The sequence below is a fragment of the Chiloscyllium punctatum genome, chromosome 24, assembly GCF_047496795.1.
Source record: "Chiloscyllium punctatum isolate Juve2018m chromosome 24, sChiPun1.3, whole genome shotgun sequence".
NCBI classification, from domain to species: domain Eukaryota; kingdom Metazoa; phylum Chordata; class Chondrichthyes; order Orectolobiformes; family Hemiscylliidae; genus Chiloscyllium; species Chiloscyllium punctatum.
The window spans coordinates 71,328,181-71,354,344 of record NC_092762.1 but is presented as its reverse complement, the minus strand read 5'-3'; the positions used below and the strand labels follow the sequence as shown (position 1 = coordinate 71,354,344).

General features: G+C 38.4%; 1 protein-coding gene across 2 annotated transcripts in view; it reads right to left on the bottom strand.

Annotated features, from left to right (window-relative positions):
• Window positions 1-26,164, bottom strand: part of stk11 (serine/threonine kinase 11) — a 137,455-nt gene that overhangs the window by 64,619 nt on the left and 46,672 nt on the right. For both annotated transcript variants that reach the window (XM_072594161.1, XM_072594159.1), the window contains exons 2-7: window positions 24,018-24,101; window positions 19,717-19,806; window positions 17,565-17,697; window positions 11,087-11,223; window positions 10,494-10,621; window positions 2,531-2,588 (exon numbers count right to left, since the gene is read on the bottom strand). In XM_072594161.1, the coding sequence (XP_072450262.1) occupies window positions 2,531-2,588; window positions 10,494-10,621; window positions 11,087-11,223; window positions 17,565-17,697; window positions 19,717-19,806; window positions 24,018-24,101 (630 nt within the window). The remainder of the gene's footprint in view (window positions 1-2,530; window positions 2,589-10,493; window positions 10,622-11,086; window positions 11,224-17,564; window positions 17,698-19,716; window positions 19,807-24,017; window positions 24,102-26,164) is intronic.

Sequence of the window (26,164 nt, the reverse complement as noted above, 5' to 3'; positions counted from 1 at the left end):
GAAGTTGCATTTGTCATTTTTCTCTCTCAGTTCCTCTGGATCGTATTCTGTGTTGTATTTTTTTGCATTCAGTTTAGCCCAGATGTTCAAATTTCACTAAATTACCCCACTATGAATGCAACTAAAGCAAATTGACAATAATTCCTATTGCTTTAAAATCCATGCTATCTACAAGGGCTTTTTTTGAAAAACACCCACACTATCTGGAAGCATGGCCCAAAATACAGCACTCATGACAGCAAAAATTGCTAAAGGTTATTAAGGCCAACTCACTGAGCAGCACTATTGACAGTGTAGTGCGAGCAACCCCCACTCAGATATGTCAGTTGTGAAACAAGGTTGACTGTGAAATTGTTCATTGGTAAATTAAGTGAATAGCTTCTATGATCTCATTTATAATTCAGGCACCATCAGCCAGTTTTCGTTTCATCCAAGCCCTCTCCAGTAACTCCTGAAACCCAAATAACCAAGGAGCAAAGCAGTGGGGAAGCCTTCTGAAACCATAGGAGAACGCAAAAATGATCTTTTTAATCTAAAAGAGCAATAGCATAAGATTAGCATCATAAGCATTCATGTTTCTTTGCCTTGAGCACCTTTTGATTAAAACATCACAACTTTCCCTGGGGGCGGGGGTGTTGCTTATTTTAGCACATAAATAACACTGCCTCAGAAAAGACTTGTGTTTCACTCTGTACAATTAGAAGAAAAGCTACAAAAATCCATTCAAATAGCATTTTTAGCCATACTTTCTAAAATATCAAATTTATATTAATTAGAATTTTTTTAAATAATGTGGGGATCAAGTGAAGAAAATAATTGTGTTCTTAACAATAGATGCTCAAATGACCTTGAGCTAAAGTATAGTAACTATTATTAAAAAGTACAGAGAGAAACCTCTCAAATAATAAGCTTAAACAGATGTATATGAATGATTTTGGTTGCAAATCTTATCTTAAATGGTTTGATGTTCTACATGGAGGAGAAAGTGAGGACTGCAGATGCTGGAGATCAGAGCTGAAAATGTGTTGCTGGAAAAGCGCAGCAGGTCAGGCAGCATCCAAGGAACAGGAGAATCAACGTTTCGGGCATAAGCCCTTCTTCAGGAATGAGGAAAGTGTGTCCAGCAGGCTAAGATAAAAAGGTAGGGAGGAGGGACTTGGGGGAGGGGTGTTGGAAATGCGATAGGTGGAAGGAGGTCAAGGTGAGGGTGATAGGTCGGAGTGGGGTGGGGGCGGAGAGGTCAGGAAGAAGATTGCAGGTTAGGAAGGCGGTGCTGAGTTGGAGGGATTTGACTGAGACAAGGTGGGGGGAGGGGAAATGAGGAAACTGGAGAAATCTGAGTTCATCCCTTGTGGTTGGAGGGTTCCTAGGCGGAAGATGAGGCACTCTTCCTCCAACCGTCGTGTTGCTATGGTCTGGCGATGGAGGAGTCCAAGGACCTGCATGTCCTTGGTGGAGTGGGAGGGGGAGTTGAAGTGTTGAGCTACGGGGTGGTTGGGTTGGTTGGTCCGGGTGTCCCAGAGGTGTTCTCTGAAACGTTCCGCAAGTAGGCAGCCTGTCTCCCCAATATAGAGGCGGCCACATCGGGTGCAACGGATGCAATAGATGATGTGTGTGGAGGTGCAGGTGAATTTGTGGCAGATATGGAAGTATCCCTTGGAGCCTTGGAGGGAAGTAAGAGGGGAGGTGTGGGCGCAAGTTTTGCATTTCTTGCGGTTGCAGGGGAAGGTGCCGGGAGTGCAGGTTGGGTTGGTGGGGGGTGTGGACCTGACGAGGGAGTCACGGAGGGAGTGGTCTTTTCGGAATGCTGATAGGGGAGGGAAGGGAAATAGATCCCTGGTGGTGGGGTCCTGAACAACTTCTCTTTCCAATCCTCCCAATTCCTCCAAACCAAAGGAGTAGTCATGGGCACCCGCATGGGCCCCAGCTATGCCTGCCTCTTCGTAGGATATGTGGAACAGTCCATCTTCCGCAGCTACACTGGCACTACCCCCCACCTTTTCCTCCGCTACATCGATGACTGTATCGGCGCTGCCTCGTGCTCCCACGAGGTGGTTGAACAGTTCATCCACTTTACCAACACCTTCCACCCCAACCTCAAATTCACCTGGACCGTCTCAGACTCCTCCCTCCCCTTCCTAGACCTTTCCATTTCTATCTCTGGCGACCGAATCAACACAGACATTTATTATAAACCGACTGACTCCCACAGCTACCTAGACTACACCTCCTCCTACCCTGCCCCCTGTAGAAACGCCAACCCATATTCCCAATTCCTTAGAAATGATGAAACAGTAGTTTGGTATGAAACAAGGCCTACAGGAGGAGCAGTGATGAGTGAAGTTGTGAGAATCAAATTTTAAAATGTATTCAAACTACAAATTAACACCAGCGCTGTCACTAAGTATGTACACATCCATTTTTCTGCCAACATACCTAATGTCTCCAAAAGAAGAGTATTATGAGGAATTGAGTTTTTTCTAATTCATGTGATTTTCTAACTCAATTTGACTTATGTAATAAAACTTACTTGTGCTGTCTGATCTGTTGTATTGAAAATCTTTTCACAGGATCATATTCAAGCATTCCTGTAGGGATAGATAAAGATTAATTAGCGAGTTTTGAGAAGATTTGTAGCTCAGGTTGAGGTTTTGGATGCAGATTTGCTCACTGAGCTGAAAGGTTCATTTCCAGACGTTTCGTTACCTTACTAGGTAACATCTTCAGTAGACCTCATACGAAGCAATGCTGAAAATTCCTGCTTTCTATCTATATGTTTGGGTTGGTGATGTAATTTCCTTTGGTGATGTTATTTCCTGTGGTGAAGTCACTTCCTGTTCCTTTTCTCAGGGGGTGGTAGATGGAGTCTAACTCGATGTGTTTGTTGATAGAGTTCCGGTTGGAATGGCATGCTTCTAGGAATTCTCGTGCGTGTCTTTGTTTGGCTTGTCATGCACGAGAATTCCTAGAAGCATGCCATTCCAACCGGAACTCTATCAACAAACACATCAAGTTAGATCCCATCTGCCACCCCCGAGAAAAGGAACAGGAAGTGACTTCACCAGAGGAAATAACATCACCACAGGAAATGACATCACCAACCCAAAGAACCCCAAACATATAATAGAAAGCAGGAATTTTCAGCATTTCTTTGCATGAGGTCCACTGAAGAGGTTACCTATTAAAGGTAACAAAACGTCTGGAAATGAACCTTTCAGCTCAGCCAGCAAACCTACATCCATAACGATTAATGTTAAATTAATGCAATGGCCACATGCTACAAAACTACAAAAAACAACTTCCTGTTTAGTGTTCTCTGTGTACTTGGCCAGAATTTGTTGGACTTGAGCCTTCTACGTGGTGCAGTCCACATTATAGCACAAAAGGAAGGAAATGATTTGCAAGTAACTTACACCACACCACAGTTACTTTATGCTTCAATGTTGTATCTTCAACAAAAAACTGGGACAATCAATATCAATGGCAACCACAAGTTTCCTGAATTTGTGTTACTTTTATTGGCGCTGTACTTTAAGCTATAAAATATTTGGCTGGAGTTTCTTGATCAGTTAGTATCATAATGGATGTATTTAAAGGATCCATCAGCAGTTCAAGTTACCATACTTTTCCACTTAAAACCACAGGAAATTCAGCTACCAACTCTGGGAGATTTAGAAGTAACTTCTTACCTTGTTAATTTAATCATACATTATTGTATAAAGAATTATTTAACATACTTAGAATGCTGTTTGTTGATGTAACATTTCAATCATGCAAAAAATTTGCCAAGTCTGTTTGTGGAGTAACAGGATCACCAATTGATTGAATAAAGGTTTTGCAGGTTCTGTTACTATTTACTTGTCTTGGTAATTGAACCAGGTAAAAAGGCTGTTTTATTACAACAATTTTTCACAATATCTCAACAGGCAAAGAACCTAATTTATGCATACAAAATTAACATGTGCTCGATCAACAGATGTTGTAGCTACTTATGAAAATATCTTGTAAAAATGAAATTACAACAGCCCATAAACATTAGCTTGAATTTTGCAATTATAGTGTCAATGAAACTGCGAGCATTTGACATTAATGTACATATGAAACTAAGCAGCATTTGGTATCCACATATGGACAATGAAACATGGAGATTTATTTGGTCCAGAGCATATAAGCAAACTCTGCAAAAGCAACTCAACTAGTTCTACTCCCCTGGCTCTGCAACTTTTTCTCAGTCATTTATTCGATTTACATGCAATATAGCTGTTCAACAACCCTAAAAAGTAACGACTCATTATTGAGGGGTCATTTGAGTTGTAATTGCACTCTAAATCATGAATATAGCTGAAAACTCTGGGATCCTGCAAAACTATTTTTATATTTGTGGAATATCAACTTTTTCCATTGTGATTAAAAAAACTTTTATTCTAGTTTTTTTGCGAAGTTTTAACACTTCAGCCTCAATTGGTTAATTTTACAAATAGAAGTTAAGAACATTTAGGTGGAGGGCATTAATTGGTATTTGAGCACATATATAGACAATAGACAATAGACAATAGATGCAGGAGTAGGCCATTCTGCCCTTCGAGCCTGCACCGCCATTCAATATGATCATGGCTGATCATTCCTAATTAGTATCCTGTTCCAGCCTTATCTCCATACCCCTTGACTCCACTATCTGTAAGAGCTCTATCCAATTCTTTCTTAAAATAATCCAGAGACTGGCCTCCACTGCCCTCTGGGGCAGAGCATTCCACACAGCCACCACTCTCTGGGTGAAGTAGTTTCTCCTTACAGAGATGAGGAGAAACTACTTCACCCATATATAGAAACTGTTACTGACAGAGGAATGGAGTCAAGAGATATACATCTGCAACATTTCACTCTATGATAAATCTATTCCAAGTGAAAACTGGCTTTGGTTTCACCCTTCTTCAAATCGCTATCAGAAATTTGTCTTTATTTTCTTCATGGGATCCATGTGTCGCTGACAATGTCAACATTTGTTGCCTATCCCTAATTATCTTGAGTTGAGATGCCCATTTCAGTAAAGAGTCAATCACGTTGCTTTGGGTCTGGAGCCATATGTAAGTCAGATCAGGTAAGGATGGCAGATTTTTCTTTCTAAAAGGACATTATTGAACTGTATGGGGTTTTATAACCCTATGCTAGTTCTCATGGTTGCCATGGAGATTAATTTTATAGTTCCAGGTATTATTAATTGAATTTTTAAATTCTACCCGTTACCAGGGTGGGATTTGAATTCATACTCTTACATTAATAGCTTGCTCTCCTGGATCATTAGTCTAGTACCATTACCATTCTGCCACGATCTTTCCCTGATATAACAATAATGTCCCAATCTTCATTGGACTTTGAAAAATAAAGGATAAGGATATTTCCCTTGCTGTGAGAATGCTACAATGTGATTTGCTTTTTGTTCTAGTGACATCAACTGCAGTTGGATACCTCAAGGTCCCTTTGAACTGACAAATTCAAATTAAGGGCAGAAAAGCAAAATCTATTCTAAAAACATGGACAGATGCATGGAAGGAACTTTGTTGAAGCGGCAAGTTCCATCACTTCCCTACTAACCTCAAAATCTGGATCATTATAACATACCATTCATCATCCATTGTTATAAATTCATCAATCACATTTTGTTCTCCCTGTACATTTTGCAAAACGGCTCCAAAGAAATTCAAAGTTCTACATATAGTGATAGGTAATATTGCTAAATGTGCAAAGCTATGAAAAAAAGCAATTAAAATCCAATAAAGCTGTTTATTAAAAGATGAAGATGATCATCACTGAAGCAAACTGCTACATAAATATGCACAAAGTACCAATAATAAATGAGAATTCTTGGAGGACAGATATAAAAGGAGTGAATTAAATTTCATCAATCCTTATACCCTTGCTGCTTCAAAGTTTTGCCAATTTTTTACATATTTAAGAATATGATAAAAGTTGTACAGTTTTATTAAAGTACTGGGAATTCTCAGTTTTAAGTTATTTTTGTAACTAAGAAATCAATTTAAAAGGTCCCATTTGATAAATGTCCTCAACTCTCAGTTTAATAGATTGAAATCAATTGTTGGAGGAAGCTGGATGACTATATGAGAGTAAAGGGAAAGAAGCATAACTACCAGTATAGATCGATTAGGCTGAATTCTGTGTCTCTAATGTACTAGTCTGTATAATTCATCAAATGATAGAAGTAAATGGGACAGACTGCGAACAGATCTATCAACTCAAGACTGGGCATCCATGAGGCTCTGAGAGCCATTCACTGCAGCAAAATTGTACTCCAACACAATCTGTAACCTCATGGCCTGGCATATCACCCATTCAACAATTATCATCAAGCCAGGGAATTAACCCTGGTTCAATGGAGAGTGCAGGAGAACATGCCAATAGCAGCACCAGGCATACTTGAAGATGAGGAATCAACCTGGTGAAGCCACCAAACATAACTACTTACATGCCAAACAGCATAAGTAGCAAGTGATAGACAGAGGTAAGCGATCCTACACCAATGGATCAGATCTAAGCTCTGTAGTCCTGCCACATTCGGTCATGAATGGTGGTGAATAATTAAACAACTCACTGGAGGCGGCTTCACAAATATCTCAATCCGCAATGGTGAAGAGCCCAGCACATCAGTGCAAAAGATAAGGCTGAAGTTCTCAAAGCAATCTTCAGCCAAAAGTGCCGAGTGGATGATCCACCACAGCCTCTTCCAGTGGTCCCAGGATTACAGATACCATTCTTTAGCCATTTCAATTCACATGATATCAAGAAACAGTTGGAGCCAATGGATACTGCAAAGGCTACAGGCCCTGACAATATTTGAGCAATAGTCCTTAAAGACTTGCGCTTCAGAACCTTCCACCCCCCCAGCCAAGCTGTTACAGTACAATTTCAACACTGGCATCTCTCTGACAATGTGGAAAATTACCCAAGTATGCCCTGTACATAAAAAGCAGCAGGACAAATCCAAATACCCAGCTAATGACCACCCCAACTGTCTACTGTCAATCAGTAAAGTGATGGAAGGTGTCATCAACAGTGTATCAGCAGCAAATGCTCAACAACAAACTGCTCAGTGATGCTCAGTTTGGACTCCACCAGTGCCACTCAGCTCCTAACCTCACTATAGCCTTGGTTCAAACATGGACAAAAGAGCTGACTTCCAGAAGTGAGATGAAGGTGACAGCCCTTGACATCAAAGCCACATTCGACTGATTATGGCATAAAAGAGCCCGAGCAAAACTGGAATCAACGGGTATTAGAGGGCAATCTCTCTGGTGGTTGGAGATATATCTGACACATAGAAAGATGGTCACAATTGTTGGAGGTCAGTTATCTCAGCTCCAGAACATCTCTGCAGGAGTTTCTCATGGTCCATTCATCTCCAGCTGCTTCATCAATGACCTCACCTCTATCATAAGGGCAGGAGTGGGAACATTCACTAATTATTCAACAACATTCAGCACCATTTGTAACTTTCAGTCACTGAAGCAGTCCATGTCCAAATGCAACAACATCCAGACAACATCCAGGTTTGGGCTGACAAGTAACATTCACACCACACAAATTGCAGGCTATGACCGCCACCAATAAGAGACAAACTAACCACCGCCCCTTGACATTCAATGGTGGTACCATCACTCAGTTCCCCATGATCAACATCCTGGGAGTGATCATTGATCAGAAACTCAACTGGACTCATCACATAAATGCAGTGGCTACAAGAGCAGGCCAGAAGCTAGGAATACTGCGGTGAGTAACTCATCTCTTGACTCCCGAAAGCCTGTCCACCATCTATAAGGCACAGGTCAGGTGTGCGATGGAATACTCCCCACGTGCCTGGATGAGTGCAGCCCCAACACTCAAAAAGCTTTACACCATCCAGTACAAAGCAGTCCATTTGATTGGCACATCGAGAAGTGTCCACACCACCTACACTGAGTAGCAGTAGTGAGTACTATTTTCAAGATGCCCTGCAGAAATTCACCAAAGATCCTCAGACAGCACCTTCTAAACCCACGACCACTTCCATCTGGAAGGACAAGGGCAGCAGATAAATGGGAACATCACCACCTTGGAGTTCCCCTCCAAACCACTCACCATCCTAACATGGAAAGAGATCACCATTCCTTCACTGTTCCTGGGTCAAGATCCTGGAATTCCCTATCTAATAGCAATGTGGGTCAACCCACAGCAGGTGGACTACAGCAGTTCAAGAAAGCCACTCACCACCACCTTCTCAAGGGCAACTAGGGATGGACATCAAATGCTGGCCAGCCAGCAGTGCCCACATCCCACTAAATGAACAAATAAACAAAACTCTCAGCCTATATGCACAGCGTTTTGCTGCTTCTGATTTGCTGCTTAGTAATTTTGTGAAATTGAGGTTGGAAACTTTCATGGCCTGTATCACCAATTCCAACTTGTCAAGAAATGGTTGGACATTTTTCCATACATTTAATTTTTAAAAAGTCACTACTTCTTATGAATTAAAGAGGAAGCTTCTGCATTAATAAATATTGGCGGATAAAAATGTTCATAAGGTTGACAAAGGATTTTCATACTGCAGGGACCATTAAATCACCCATGTAAAATACTCCTAATACATTAAGCATCAATCACTTTAATATTTTGTAAGTATATTAATTTACAGCAGTAGTATGTTATGATGTTCAGACAACAGGTGAACAGAAATGGGGATAATTGCATAAAAAGCTCTTTCAAAGATCTAGCATAGACACATAATGGGATAAATGACCAAACCAGTTAGTTGAATACTTTTGCCTTTTTGAAAAAGGTAGATCTTCCCAGATCTATAGAAGATTATAGAAACATTTCTCAACTGGCAAGAACCATATGATTAATTTGAATTAAGAACAGGAGCAACAAAGTGGAGGAAAAATACAAGCAGAAGAAGAAGCAGCAAGAGGACTAAGGCAACATCAAAACAGATCAGAAAACCTAAAGGCAACAAAACCTAGTTATGCAAATTTACTAAAGAGGAAAATAACGTTAGCTGCTTTCTTCACCGTATGATCTCTCTCAAAAGGGGGAGAAAAGGAAAAGACTACAGAAAGCAAAGGGGAACAAAAACAGATATAGGACAGAGAGACAGAGAGACAGAGAGAGAAATCAGTTAATGAACTTGAAAGACCCCATATAGACAACATGCAAGTCTACTGTCATTTACAAAATACCGTCCAAGAACTGTACCACACACTGTATTGGACAAACAGGCAGAAAACTAGCCACCAGGATACATGAGCATCAATTAGCCACAAAGTCATGACCCACTATCACTAGCATCCTTACATACAGACGAGGAAGGGCACCCACTTCGACTGGAACAACACATCCATCCCAGGCCAAGCCAAACAGAGACATGCATGAGAATTCCTAGAAGCATTGCATTCCAACCAAAACACTATCATATAAAAAATATCAACTTGGACTCTGAGAAAAAGAACGAGAAATGACATCACCAACCAAAATAAACATAAACACATAAATAGAAAGGGGTTGCTAACAGCAGTGCTTCACCAGAGGCTCACTGATGATGTTACCAGCATGGTGACGAAACATTTGAAAACGAACCCTCTAGCTCAGCGAGCAAACTTACATCCAGAAGCTCAACTTGAGTGACAAATCTTCTCAAAACACTCTAATACACTAAAATCAAATGTATTCTTCATTGATATATATTGAAATAAGGGAGGTTATTAATGGCATCTCCTTTCTACATTGGTGAGTTCCTCAAAAATATATTATTACGTTCAACTGATAATGAATGCCTTTTGTCCAGATTAGTAAGCAGAATGTCGTTTGTATAAAAGCAAACTGTGATTTTTTAAGTATTTCATAGGGTATTTGTAGTCTTATTACCTGTGCAGCATGCCATACATTAGCTTTAGGGTATAACTTGCAACCTTTTGGGTGCAAAATATCTGCTTGTAGTAAAACTTAACTGTTACTTAGCTTGACTGCAAATCTACAGGAAATTTTCACTCCAAGTTATACTTGAAGATGTTAGCTCATTCATTAAAAAATACTTTGAGTAAATACTTTAAGTTTTAATTTGAAGATTTGAACATCACTTCTACTGATTTCACGGCCACATTTACCCCAATTATACCATTTTGTTTTAATTTTTATTATTCTCTAATGTAATTTTTACGATTTTCCCTAAACAAAGTATTGTTACACATTTTACTCAACAATTTTGCTTCTTCCTATCGTCCAAAGAAAAAGTCCATGGCAGGTGATGCCCAGAAGTTTCAACAAAGATCAACATATTATTTCACATGTGTATCCGCTACAAAAGCGATGTAATCTTCAAGAAAACTTCAGCTAATGAAATTAGTACTTGGAACTACATCACCTGTGGTTGAAATTGTCCAGAAGCAAAGTCATCCAAAGTTTACCCATCCTTAAAATTTCACAATGATATGTTTTCCTGTGCTTACCTTGCAGTAAATCGGACAACAACAGTCCACATTCTTCCGGAATGGTGTATTCCCCTTTCCCTATGTTTTCAAACAATTTGTAGATGTTATCCCCCTCAAATGGGTAAAGTCCCGTTGTAATATTGTACCTACAAAAAAGTTCAACGTTTATCACATGATATCATTCCTCAAAAAAAGCATTTCATTTCAATATTTGTATCTAAATCTATAGCATTAATATTCAGCATACAGAGGAAGAACAGGAAACCTGGTTAATATAAAATAAAATGAGTATTTTCAATAGATGTGTCAAACATTACACCTCAGCAGACTCTCAGCATGAAATATTTTAGGTGAGAGGATGGAGTACTCATTTTCATCACAGTAACAGAGAATGTTTTTTATAAATCTGATTATGCATTTGCAAAATGTTGTACAACATTGCATTAAACATAAAATTTATAGTGTAGACACTACAAGGCCAAGGTTAGCTCGAAGTTTATTCTGTGTCGTTTTAGCATTCAGTTAACCAAGAACTTCTTTTGCATAACATCTCAATACAAACTTGTCGCTTTTCTTTTGCGTCAATAAATGATTATGCAATTATTACTTACAATGTCACCCCTGCAGACCAAATATCCACTTTGAACCCCGAAAACGTATCAAGACCATTTGCGATTTCTGGAGGTTGGAATGCTGGTGACCCTTGACTTGTCCTACATGTGTCATCCTCTGCAAAAGGGTGTAATGCCTGAAAAATTATAAGATAAACATTTTTTGATCTTATGGTCTTCATTAAAAAAAACGATAAAGAGGGAATAACTTAATGTCATTGATGCTATTCACAAAATGCAAAAAAAAACACAAGAACTTGGAAGAAGCCTCAAATCCAAACCTGCAAGCAAAAAAAAATTAAGGGTTCAGCTATTTTCCATTATTAGTAGTCAGAGATAATTTTGCTTCAAAAGGAAAAATCTACATCTAGGATTTGGCTGGCACACTAGTTAAGATATTTGTTCTAAGAACTTTTGAGTCTGGGTTCAAACTGAATTAAGGCTAGTGAGACAGAAATAGGATTTTAGCTACCCTATTTCACAGATGTCAAACTGGCAACTGTGGAACTGGAAAACTGCAGTAGCAAATACAATTCTAATGTAGGCTATTGCTGACAAAATGCATGAAGTAAAATTATTAATTCCCTAGAACTTACCTTGTCAAACATGAAATGCATTGTATACATTCTTTTAGCCCATTATTAAGATGAACAATCTACTTGCTAGTTATACCAATCCAGGAGCAGGGTGAAAGAAAGGGAATGGATATGTATTAGTGCCTTGTACTTTTTTTTCATGATTTAACTTGCGTAAACAATTACATTTCTGAGGAGTTTTTAAATTTTTGCTCGATGAAACAAGTTTCAAAATATTTTCAGCAGCATCCTGAATGCTAGTAACACTTTTTGGGGCTAAACTGAATCAATGAAAGAGAATGAACAGGATATATCATAAGTTTAGACCTCACACTTTGCAGTTGGTTAAAGCCTATTGACTATTTCTAATAAAAATAAATATACTGAAGAAATTACACAAACAGACATTGAAACTCTGATGTTATTTTAAAAGGCAGACAGACAAAAAAAGGGGCAGTCAAAAAGAGCCCAGTTAAAATACTCAGAATGCAATTTGCTGAGTGGGCTCTTATGGTGTAATGATAGGGTCCCTACTTCTGGGCCAGAGGCCTGGGTTCAAGTCCAGAGTTGTGTCATAATACAACTGAACAAGTTGGTTAAAACTATCTAAAACTTCGAGCCATTTGTTTAGATAAGTATCAATATTAAAAAAATTGCGATGGTGGATGTGATCCCAAAGGAAAATAACTTGTGAAGATCCACAGTCAAACACACAAATACAGTCAACAACTTTTTTAGTATGTTTTAGAGAGCATTTTAACTGAAAACATGAATAAGATCCTCAATCATCAGAAAAACTTAGACACCACGCTAAAGGAGGAGAAATGAGGATGCCAAGAGAATTCTTGTTTTAAGAATTGTGAAGGAAAAGAAAGACATGGGGATGCAGAGAGAGGGAATTAAAAAAGTAAAGAATGTAAACGACTGAAGGTACAAATGTTAGTGCTCAAGTCCCACCTGTCTTGGAGGTGTGTTATTAAATGTATGAAGAGACTGGTTGAAAATTACAAGTAGCTGAAATCAGAGGGACAGACAGTTCTGGTGGGGGAAGGATAATTGAAAGGCTGGTTGAGATTAAAGATATATTAAGATACGAGGATTAAAATATAAAAGATGTCAACTTTAAATTGGACTAATTGGTGAACTGGAAGCAGACACAGATGATCAGAGCAGGCATGATCGGTGAGAATGGGACAGGATGTGGTAAGTATTAAATGAACCAAGGATCAAAGTAAGGAAAACAGGAAGCTCTCAGCAATGTTGGAATACTTGACCCTGGTGTTGCCATTGACATGGATGAAAGCTTCAGTAACAAATGATTTGAAGGGAGCCAGAGAAAGGTTTTGTTTGACCTTTCATATTCAAAGATGACTCTGATATCAATATGCATTTGAAGATGACAAATCAGTCTATTCAAACAAAAAGATCTACTGTATGTTGGACACATATGAATCATTGGTGAGGAAGGGGTCCACACAGTCGTGGTCTCTTTCAAAACCTTTTGTTAATATACTCTCAGGATGTGGGCATCGCTGGCGAAACCAGCATTTATTGCTCATTCCTAACCACCCTTAAGGTGGTGATGGTGAATTGCCTTTTTAAACTCCTGCAACCCACATGGAGTAAGGACACTCACAGTGCTGTCAGGGAGTTCCTCAGCTGATACCAGGTGATGCATATGGGTTCATTCTTGTTGTCAGACTTTGTAGCTGCTCATACAGTTGAAGGCCTACTAGGACATCTCAGTAGGCAAATAAGAGTAAATCACATTCAGAACATGTGAAGATGGCAGATGTTTGTTTACCAAAGGATATTAGTGAACCAGATAACTTTTATATTAAATTAATGATTTCATGGTCACCATTAAGAGAACCAAACTGCAACTGATGTACTAATCATCATGCAAACAGTAAGCAAAGAATTTGCCCAACAGACAGAGAGACATGAATTAGTTAATCCTAATGAAAGATCAAGGTATATCCAGGAAGAGCAATATGATATTGGGATTCCAACTTGAGCATGTAGTTATGATTGGACAAATTTCAGTCAGAACCATATAAAATGAAAATGCATAACTGTTAAATGAGTTGTAAGCATGTTTAGCTACTTGACTGTGGCATGATATGGCCAAGTTGGTCATTATAATCAAAGGGGATTTTTAGATCATTAAAGCATTGATTTCAATTAGATAAAATTGAAAAACAAGAGACAAGAAGAAAAGAACAAAGTAAAAGCAGTTTGCGTTGAATAATAAATGGATTTGAAAAATAGGGAATACCTACCAGATGGAAATAAAGAAGGAAGGGAGGAGTTACAGGAGAGAGAGTAGAATGTGGAAATTCTGAATAAGCCAAATGAACATTTAAACAATTCTTGGAAGGAAATTATCTAGGGCTCTATTTACAAGTTTGGAGCTTACAAATCTAACCATGTGCACAAGGTGAATTAATTGTTACTAGGTTTTAAGGGAAGGCAAATAATCAGTCATTTTTGAGCCTCAAGATTGGAACTATAGGATTGATTTTTTTTTATAATTAATCACTTTCAGTTGATTAAACAAGTGAGGAATCGAACTATTATTTTGTTTAATTATGGCTAGCTATAAAAATATTTCAAAGGAAGAATAGCCATATGGCCACATCAAAAGTCAAAAAACTTGATTTATGGCATGTTTTTATAGTGCTATGTAAATATCTACTAATAAATATGAATACATTTTGATGTAAAAGGCTCTTACTCAAGAACACAGCCATGTTTAAAGTGGCTTAGTTCTGCAAGTTAAATATTTAACAGATCTGTGCATATATACACACACACTACTTTGAAATTATATTCAGTGTGGTCTCTTGTGGTTGTTTTGACCTTTTAAAATGAATTGATTGAACGTTTTCTAATTCATTTATGAGATGTGGATGTTGCTATTGGTGTAAGCATCTGTTGCCCATTCCTAAATTGCTCACATGTGACTTGCTTGGTTATTTCAGAGGGCAGTTAACAGTCAACCACACTGCAGTGGGTCTGGAGTCATACATAGACCAGAACAGGTTAAGGACAGCAGATCTCCTTTCTGAAAAGGGCACTGGTGAATCAGATACGCTTTACAACATTTGATAGTAGTAGCTACCGTTAGGCCATCTTTTAATTCCAAAATTTCATTAAATGTCACCATCTGCCAGAGCGGAGTTCAAACCCATGGAGAAAGTGAGGACTGCAGATGCTGGAGAGTCAGAGTTGAAAAGGGTGGCACTGAAAAAGCACAGCAGGTCAGGAAGTGTCAAAGGAGCAGGGGGTTGATGTTTTGGGCATAAGCCCTTCATGAGCAATTCAAACCCATGCCTCCACAGCATTATGCTGGGTATTACATAGTTCAGGCAATTGGAATTGATAATATGCTGTTCACGTATTGGAAAACCAATAGAGTTCAGGAGGTTTGATTATGCAAAGGGAAATATAGCCAGTAAGCATTAATAAGTGGTGATTTGGTGCACAAGAAAGGAAGATTGAAGAAGCAAATCTTCGGTCAAGCAGAAACAGCAAGAAATGTGCCCAAACAACCAGTGTCATGGTGTGACAGCTCAAAGTGTTTCAACTGAAAAAAATCACCATTTTCATCAATTATTTATTTTGTACTTGTTTTGATAAACTTATTAAATTGTGTGAAACATTTGAAAGATCTTGGAAAGGGTCTTGGAATAATCAAGACCAGTAAACCTTTTGACTATTTGTCTCAATTCAATCTATAATCCTAATTGACTTAGGTCTTACAACTAAAGTTAGTGAACCCCAATATGTTACACTAATAGCTCAGAACAACACTATCTACACACATGGCAGCTTTGCCGATGAGATGGTGCCTATAAAATTGATTTTGTACGAGGTTCTCCCGTATCTCAGCATTGTTGTTGGAACTTTTCAGTGAAACCTTCAGCTTATCCTTCAAGCATTTTCTCCAGCCTCTGAATATTTTGCTTCAATTAGCTCACCACAGAAGATCTTTTTTGCAAGCACTCATTAAACATTGTGGTAACACGTCCTTCCAACCTCATCTGAACTTTCTACAGCAGATTGACTGTTACGCTTAGCATCTACATCGAAAAAAATCTCAGCATTAGGAATCTTGTCTTATTATTTGATTTTGAGCAGCCTCCAAAAGCAGATCATGTGAAAGTCATGTAGCTCATTTCCATGCCTGGAATAAAGTGGCCACATCTCACAAACATGTGAGAGAGTAAGAAGTAGAACCAGTTTTTATACCTTCATTTTTGAATAAACTAACTCCTCTTCACTTCCAGCCAATTTTTTGTAGTTTGGTAAAGATAATGCTGGCATCACTATTTGGAGGTAATTTTGACATTAATGTGAACTAAGTGGAACAGAGTACTGCTAAGGTAAGGAAATGTGTAAATTGCTTCAAGCATTAGATGGTGAGACCAAAGTTATTATACATGGACGAGAAATATGTTTCCACACATTGCTTTCATTGAACAGGCATTTAGGACAGTCATCGGTGAAAAGGAAATCAAAGGTTATAGTTCTATATACTTTCATTTTGACTCTTTGTCTCAGCAACTTGAAGAGATTTGGCCATTTGTACAATATCTAATGTAGATGCAATTTTTCTTAACTCAAAATGCTGCTGAGGATATTGCAAAGAACATCATAATGAGAACGGTAGGAGCCAACACAAAGCCCAGCTTCATAACAGTCGTGACTGGAAGGCACCAAAAAATTCTCCATCAAGTGTGGTGATGCTGTTGCTTTTAAGAAGTTATTTTCTCCTTGTTTTTTCTCAAGAGAGGTCATAAAGACAGAGGTACCAAAAATGCCTGGGCAAGAGCAAGAGCCAAGTTGAACAATGGCAGGAGAGTTGCTAGTTCTCTCAGTTCAGGTTTTTACTAGTTTGGTTTTGTTGTAACAGTGAGGAGCTGAGTGTAGTGAAGAAAGGTTCCAAGCTTCAGCTTTCTATATGAAATCTCTTTGGAAGTTGTTTCCTCCTGCCTGTAAGAACCTATGTTTGAATTTATCTCTTTGTCAAGGGGTGTGTTTATTGGATGTGAGGGAATTAGAACTGCTGCTGAGTTGCTATATCGAGTTGATTGGATTGTCAAACTGTTGTTGTTCTAAATTCTGGTTTTTTTCTGCTAGTGTTTCAACTGTCGTGTTTAAATGAATTCTGTTTCGTTTAAAGCTGAGTTGTTTGACCAACTGCATCATTCTTGGAATGTCCACTTCACATCTCTCTTTAAAATAAGAAAAAAGGTTAGGGTCCAGGCTACCATCGTAAAATAGTTGCAGGGGATCTGGCCTGATCCATAACACAAGCAAGCAGGTCATCAGAGGCAGGTGAACTTTAAGTGAAGTACACAAATGGATGTTGGAAATATTCTATACTACAAAAAAAAAATCCAAGTATTTGGCACTGCAATGAAATGATGGCATCAAAAATAATAGAATGCCATTATTTATTTATTCTATAGCTTCTAGTGCTGAGTCACACTGAAGGATCAAATTCAAGGTATTCAACTTTCATCGATGGGGACTGATCTGAAAAGGACCAGCAGATTTTAAGTCAACCTCTCCTCATGTATGATTTACTAAAATCCTTTAGCTTACTTCACCTTTTGAAGAAATCAAAGTTAGCGATCTATTCCAATCAGAAAAAAAGTCTTCCAGGTTTCATTTTTAAGTATAAAACAATGCAAAAAATTAAAATTCTCTCCAGTGCTTTTCGGGAACCAGCAAAACACTGAATATCCTAGATTATACTTAAGCATTAGATAAGAAAAGGAACATGAAATTTATTTTTTGGAAAAATGTAACAGTAATGATATATATTAACAACAGGCAACGTTAAAATGAAAAATATGAGTGTTATATGCCAGAATAAAAACCAGGATACATACTTCAGCTACTCCTAGATCTGAGATTTTCAAAGTGCCATCCGTTGTTAGCAGTAAGTTGCCTGGTTTAATATCTTTGTGGACTATTCCTTGACTGTGCAAATATTCTAGACCGTCAATCAATTGGCAGAAATACCTGTCCAAATTATTGAGAAAGAAACAAACAGAAACATATTCAGTATGACAAATCTAATTAAATCAAGGCAAAATATTAAGAAATATAGTTTGACCTTCACAACATTAAAAAGTGAGAATACATCGAATTTACAAATATAAAACTGTACTAAAATGAATTCTTTTCTCATGATGGATAAGTGCATGCATAATATGTTCACTGATATAAATGCCCAATGCCCTGTTCAGTTTCTGTCTCAGCATTGGCTACTGTTAAAGCCCTTAATTTGGTACACCATCATATTGACAAAAGCAAACTTCCGCCAACCAGCAAGTCCTACATTCTCTAATATTTATCACACAGATGGAATACAATCTAGCAAAGCGTGAAGTTATGAATTTTGGTCAGAAGAATAGATGCATAGACTATTTTCTAAATGGGGAAAGGCTTTGGAAATTTGAAGCTCAAAGGGACTCAGGAGTCAGAGTTCAGGATTCCCTTAAGATTAACATGCAGGTTCAGTTGGCAGTTAAGAGGGCAATCACAATGTTAGCATTAATTTATGAGGGGGCTAGAATACAAAAGCAGGGATGTACTGCTGAGGCTGTATAAGGTCTGGTCAGACCACATTTGGAACATTGTCAGCAGTTTTAGCCCCTATCTCTAAGTAAGGATGAGCAAGTGTTGGAGGGGGTCCACAGGATGTTTGCAAAAATAATCCTGGAGATGAAGGGCTTGCCATATGAGGAATGGTTGATGACCCTGAGTCCGTGCTCAAAGTTTAGAAGGATGATAGAGGGATCTCATTGAAACTTACAGAATACAGAGAGGCCTGGGCAGAGTGGACATAGAGAAGATATTTCCATTACGAGACTAGGACCAGACGGCACAGCTTCAGAAGGACTGGTCTTTTAGAACTAAGATAAGGAGACATTTCTTCAGCCAAAGGGTGGTTAATCTGTGGAACTCATTACAGAAGACTATGGAGATAAAGGTATTGAAAGCATTTAAGACAATTCTTGATTATAAGGGGATCAAGGCTTATGGGAAGAAGGCAGGAGAATGAGGTTGAGAAACATATCGGCCATGATCGAATGGTGGAGCAGACTCGACGGGCTGAATGGTTTAATCCTGCTCCTTTATCTTAAGGTGTTAATTATATTTTTTTATATTACTTTATATCCATATAATGGTAAAGACAGTTTGGCTTGCATCAGCAAAAGTCAAAGGGTGAGACTAATGGTGGACTGGACCAAAATGCTCTAGAGGTCAACATATTTAAATTTTTAATTCTAGACATGGTTATAGTCTGATCCCAGCTCAATTCCCAATTAGACTTTATTCTTCATTGAAGAAAGCAAAATTGAAGGCAGATGCATTGCTACAGGTTGAAGAATATAGGAAGAATACCAAGTCCAGATGTTAGGCTACTCTTTTGCATGCTCTACAGCATATGGCCCAACAAACACAAACATCCAGTTGCCCCTTGTCCTTTCAGCATCAGAGAACCCCAACTGAAAAAGGTGACAAAACAGTGGCAAGGAGGAGACAGCATACAGTTAGGACAACAATACATTAAAATTATGGGAGAGGTTGCATTTTAACAGTTAGGTTTTGAATCACTTGAAAATCTCCCTTCTGAAATGTATATGATCACAAATGTAAATAATTAAGTACTCACTGAATTAACAAATACCCTTTTGAAGCAAAGAACCTCACATTCTAACAAGGAGGGGGCAATGCAGGGAGACATTTGACTCTCCATACCTGATCATAATAACACATTTTTTCAAAAAAGTGACTGGAAACGCTCTTCCAGTGGCCCCCACAGACCTCACCGATCCCACAGTATCCCTCCACCTCCGCCCTAATATTAAAATCCAGGTTTTTCTGGTAAACAATGCTCTCTGAGACACAAAAGAGAAGTGATTCATAGGGTGTGGAAATGAGAGTCTGAGATACTAAGGGTATGTAAAGCTGACTTATTTAAAGATTGAAAAAGCCTTTTCTATCATTTGGTAATGAAAGTAAGTTACTTACCCATGAGCTTGAAATACTGGGAATTTCTTGTCTGTGACACTGTCCAACATTTCTTGCATTCCACACACACAATATTCCATTACCATATACGTTAGCAATGTCAAGGAAATGCTATATATCAATTTAATACCAACACCTCTGTTGAGCATAATAGTATTTGAACAAATATAAACATAAAGGTCAGCAGGTATGGCAGCATCTGTGAAGAGAAATCAGAGTTAATGCTTCAGGTCCGTTCTGAGCAAGGATCACGAGACCTGAAACGTTAATTGATTTCTCTTCACAGATGCTGACAGACTTGCTGAGCTTTTCCAGCAATTTCTATTTTTGTTTCTGATTTCCAGCATCCACAGTCCTTTCAGATTTTATAATCACACAGGTACTGCATTTAACTGGCATCTGCAGCCAAGTACTCAACAAAAGCAGCTTTCTAAAATAACTTACAGAACTAGAGTCATAGAGATGGACAGCATGGAAACAGACCCTTCAGTCCAACCCGTCCATGCTGACAAGATATCCCAACCCAATTTAGCCCCACCTGCCAGCACCCTGCCCATATCCCTCCAGACCCTTCCTATTCATATACCCATCCAAATGCCTCTTAAATGTTGCAATTGTACCAGCCTCCACCACGTCCTCTGGCAGCTCATTCCATACACGTACCACCCTCTGTGTGAAAAGGTTGCCCCTTAGGTCTCTTTTATATCTTTCCCCTCTCACCCTAAACCTATGCCCTCTAGTTCTGGACTCCCCGACCCCAGGGAAAAGACTTTGCCTATTTATCCTATCCATGCCCCTCATAATTTTGTAAACCTCTTTAAGGTCACCCCTCAGCCTCCGACGCTCCAGGGAAAACAGCCCCAGCCTGTTCAGCCTTTCCCTGTAGCTCAGATCCTCCAACTCTGGCAACATCCTTGTAAATCTTTTCTGAACCCTTTCAAGTTTCACAACATCTTTCCAATAAGAAGGAGACCAGAATTGCACGCAATATTCCAACAGTGGCCTAACCAATGTCCTGTACAGCCGCAACATGACCTCCCAACTCCCGTACTCAATACTCTTGACCAATAAAGGAATGCATACCAAACGCCTTCTTCACTATCCTATCTACCTGCGACTCCACTTTCAAGGAGCTATGAAATTGCACTCCAAGGTCTCGTTGCTCAGCAACACTCCCTAGGACCTTACCATTAAGTGTATACATCCTGCTAAGATTTGCTTTCCCAAAATACAGCACCTCACATTTATCCGAATTAAACTCCATCTGCCACTTCTCAGCCCATTGGCCCATCTGGTCCAGATCCTGTTGTAATCTGAGGTAACCCTCTTCGCTGTCCACTACACCTCCAATTTTGGTGTCATCTGCAAACTTACTAACTGTACCTCTTATGCTCGCATCCAAATCATTTATGTAAATGACAAAAAGTAGAGGGCCCAGCACTGATCCTTGTGGCACTCCATTGGTCACAGGCCTCCAGTCTGAAAAACAACCCTCCACCACCGCCCTCTGTCTTCTACCTTTGAGCCAGTTCTGTATCCAAATGGCTAGTTCTCCCTGTATTCCATGGGATCTAACCTTGCTAATCAGTCTCCCAGGGGGAACCTTGTTGAACGCCTTACTGAAGTCCATATAGATCACATCTATTGCTCTGCCTTCAATCTTCTTTGTTACTTCATCAAAAAACTCAGTCTAGTTTGTGAGACATGATTTCCCACGCACAAAGCCATGTTGACTATCCCGAATCAGTCCTTGCCTTTCCAAGTACATGTACATCCTGTCCCTCAGGATTCCCTCCAACAACTTGCCCACCACCGAGGTCAGGCTCACTGGTCTATAATTCCCTGGCTTGTCCTTACCACCCTTCTTAAACAGTGGCACCACGTATGTGCTTTAAAAATAATTTTAAAATGTAATACATTCCAGAATTAATTTTGAAGTCACATCACATCAGTCCTGATTCTTTGAAGGTGTGGAATAATAACAAATTCTTGCACTTAATTTGGAAAACTGACCAAAACATTTCATCAATGGTTAAGATCGCATTCATTGAAATAAATATCAGCTATAAATTGAAACTTCCAATTAAACTGAAGGCCATTTTACAAATTCTATCCTTAAAAATGTTATTTAACTCTTGAAAAATGCTGTATGGAAATAATCTCAGATTTTCAATATTAAAGTATCTTCAATAAAACTAGAAGATAAGAGCAGAGATGCACTGCTGAGGTTATATAAAACTTTGATCAGGCCTCATTTGGAATACTGTAAGCAGTTTTGGCTCCATATGAAAGTGTTAGCATTGGATGGGGTCTAAAAAAAAGATTTACAAGAATTACCACAGGGATGAAGGGCTTGTCATATGAGGAGCGATTGAGGACTCTGCGTCTGTACTCTAAGATTAGCAGGATGAGGGGGACTGAAACTGACAGACTACTGAGCGGCCTGGACAGAGTGGACATGGAGAAAACGTTTCCACTAGTAAGAGAAAATGGGAACCAAAGGCACAACCTCGGAGTGAAGACTTGGAACGGAGATGAGGAGGAATTTCCTCATCAAGAGAGTGATTAATCTGTGGAACTCATTGCTGCAGAAGGCCATGGAGGCCATGTCACCGAATGTATTTAAGACAGAGATAGCTAGGTTCTGGATTAGTACGATAATCAAAAGTGATGGGAAGAAGGCAGGAGAATGAGGTTGAGAAAAACATCAGCCATAATCAAATGGTGGAGCAGACCTGATGGGGCCTAAAAGCCTAAATCTGCTCCTATCTTATGATCTTATAAAATATATAGTGCTGAAACAGGAGTAATTGGTTTTCCTTAGCATTATTAAACTAGGAGATCATTTTATGTTTGGATACAATTTCCATTTATATCCAGAGATCCAGTCACACAGCATGCTTAATTGACCATACTGCTTTACTTATGCAGTAAAGATAACCAAACTTCAATTTCCTAAATTCTATGGGATCAGACTGAATACACATTTTATGCATTGTATATGCTCAGTGATGCATAAACTTGCTTGTATCTTCTTTTCCCCATCTCAGTTGATAACTTTGCTCACTAGAATTCATGCTTAAATCTATTCCACCCACAATAAGTCAGTACTATTCACTGAGCCACATCCAATATGTGAACAAGAGAACCACATCGCAGAATTTTTTTACTGATTTATTTTCACGTTAGAAATATTTTAAATGTCATTGGTCTGAAAAATGGTGGTAACGTTTTGATATGAAGACAAACAATATGGAAAGATTTCCATCTAGTACTTAGAGCAGTAAATAGTCCATCACTATTAAGACCAGTGTTGGCTGGCAAGTTAATTTGCCGTGCGTTTTTTTGAAAAAAAAAGAGAGAACTGACTGTGCTGACTAATTTGTTCAGGTGTGTGCCAAGTCATCTTTCTGTAGTTGACAATATTCTTTTTCTCATTACAGAGTTGTGTGTTTGGAGTAAGTCATTCAAAGATGCGGATATTATTCATAGAGTTGATTTAGCATAATATTAAATTAGATATTTATTTATTTTGGAAGAGTCAGTCATTCTCAAAATCATTAAATGTTTATAGCACAGTAAGAGCCTGTTCAGCTTGTAGTAACCATTCCAACTCTAAGCAAAAAGAACTCAGTTGGTTCCAGTCCATGACACACACCCCTGCAATTCTTTTCATACTCCGACAATTATTCAATTCCCCTTTTAATGCAACAATTGAATCTGTCTCCATATTTACCTGAAAAAAATATCATTTTATTCAACCATGAAATTACCTTAGACCATAAATTATCCCTGATGGATTTTTTGCAAACTGAATAGTGGGGGTTATATCTATTATTGTTTTTTTACTTTCCCAATTTACAACGGAGTTAAATTTCAACATTTTGTGCAGAATGAATAGACAAAATAAAATTGAATTTCAGGTCATAATTTTAAATTTCAGCATTGATTATTAACCAAAAACATGGAACAAATTAACAGTGTTAGGTTTAAAAATAATAAGTTATTAATAAGTTCTTCAAATACAATGGATTATTAATATGAACAGAAAATTATATAAGACACATATATATATAAAGCGCGAGTTTAAAAAGCAATCATTGTACCTTAAACCAAAGGAGGCACTAGCTACAATCAATTTCATGATTCAAAATCATCACAACAGAAAATTCCAAAATAAAGATAGCTAACCCAATTTTCACCTCTCATACCCTAAAGAACTTCAACAAAACCTAATGATAATGCAACTCTCTTGCAGGACTTAGTATGGAATATTACACAGTCATGAAAAAAAAGGATATATTTTTTGCTTTTCTTCATTGTACAGCACATCTACCAATTGGATTACATTTTTGTGTCGTAGTCTCCTGAGCAACTGGATTTCCCTGAAAACAAAAGACAGATAGTTAAAATAACTAAGGACTTGAGAGCCGTCTTCGATTTCAATGTGATAATATCAATATTATAAAACAAAACCAGTCAAACAAAGTAGAAAAGGGAAAGAAATTTGTAAAAACACAAATTAAGCATATTGTACTTTTCCCCCCAAACAGGTTCTTATCACCATTAAGTATACAACACCACAAATGAAAAAAATTATTTCCACAGTATCTCGTGTTTTCTAGCTGTGTGTCCACTCTATCATGCCAGTAAAACATTTCATATTCATAGCATTAAGTGTGGCTGTATTCACTATAGCAGTTTCTGAAACTGCCATCTCTTTTACAAATGTACATCATAGGGCTGCTAAGATAGTTGCTGAGAGTCAGTGACTACAACTTTTGAATAGACTATCTCAAGTCTCCAGAAAGTTACTAATTGATTGATGCTGGGTGAGGTGCCCTTTGAATACTAAGACAAAAACAATATCTGGAATCATTTTCTATTAATCATGGGGGAAGATGGTGGCAGTAACCCAGAGCTTCAGACTAGTGCTCTGGAGACACAGGCTAGAAACTTAAGCTGGGCAAAATCTGTAATCAATTAAACAAGAACTTGGAGTTAATAGCTTGTCTTTTGAGACATCAGAGGAAGCATTTGATAATAATTTGGGTAAAGGCAATGTGCAAGGGTGTGGAGAAAAAGCGAGAGATTGACACTTGGTAATGATGCTCATTTAACAAGATTATGTAGCATGATGGGTCCAAATGCCTCCTTTTGTGCCTTAACACTTCTGTGATTCTATGTTCCTCAACACTCAATCTATAGACTCTTAAATTTACTGGCTGTGAACGAGACTTAACAGCAAGAGCAACTGAGAAACTTGTCAAATCATAAAAGTAGATGTGAATGATAACCATCCATTTTCTATTGTAAAGCAATGGCTTCCAACTTTAAATCATCTGATTGGCATGGATGGGTTGGACCATGCTATATATCTCTATGATTATGACTCTACTTTTAGCATCTAGCCAAAATATTGATCATGTAACAAAACTAACTACAAATAACTTTCTTCATTACCCCAAGAACTGCAAGGAAAAGCAGGCAGTCTGGAAAATAATAGAACAAGAGAAACCGACTATTCCTCCAGTCACAACAGAGCCCTGCCCAATAAGCAGTGCAAGAGAGTCCTTTCTTTTGGCCTTCAAAAATTCACAGATGCAGAAATTCAGCCGCAGGTTCATATGGAGACCCAAAAGCCTCTAACTTCCATTCATCCAAACAATGTATCCATTTTAATTAACTAAATTTTTAAAATTTCATTCATAAATGTGCGAATGTATTACATAGATCATTGAGTATATTAACGACTGAGATAGATAGGCTCTTGAGAATCAAGGGGATCATGGGTTAAGGAGAGAAAACGGGAGAATGGAGTTGAGAAACTGATCAGCCATGGTTGAATGGCACAGCAGACACAATGGCCTAATTTCTGGTCCTATGTCTTGTGGTCTTATAAAATACACAGACAAATACATGTATGAGGGAATGAGTGTGCTCCTTTACATCATTTTTTTTTGGAGCAATGCACAAATAAATGTTGCTTTATTCTGAGTTGAACTGTTTCATGCTAATTACCGAAAGTCACAACAACCAAACTGCTCCCTTACACACAACTGACAGGTTAGAAGCAAAGACAAAAGTCATGTCACCATTTCTCTTCCAGTCTATCATGATTGTGAAGGCGACAAATGTGGCACTAATTTTGTAAAGACAAAATTTATACCAGCAGCGAGAGAGATCCAACAATCAGTTTATCTGCTTTGTTGCTGTTAGTTGAAGGATCAGCACTAGCCAGGACCCAAAGTTGTTTTACAGATAATGAAATTTGAAAGATGTCATATTTAAAAATGCTGTGTTCCCTCCATGTTGAATGATCAGCTTAAACTTTGGGCTGGATGTAGGTTTGCTCACTGGGCTGGAAGGTTCGTTTTCAGACATTTCATCAAAATACTAGGTAGCGTCAGTGAGCCTCTGGTGGTGTAGCCTGCTTTTTATTTATGTG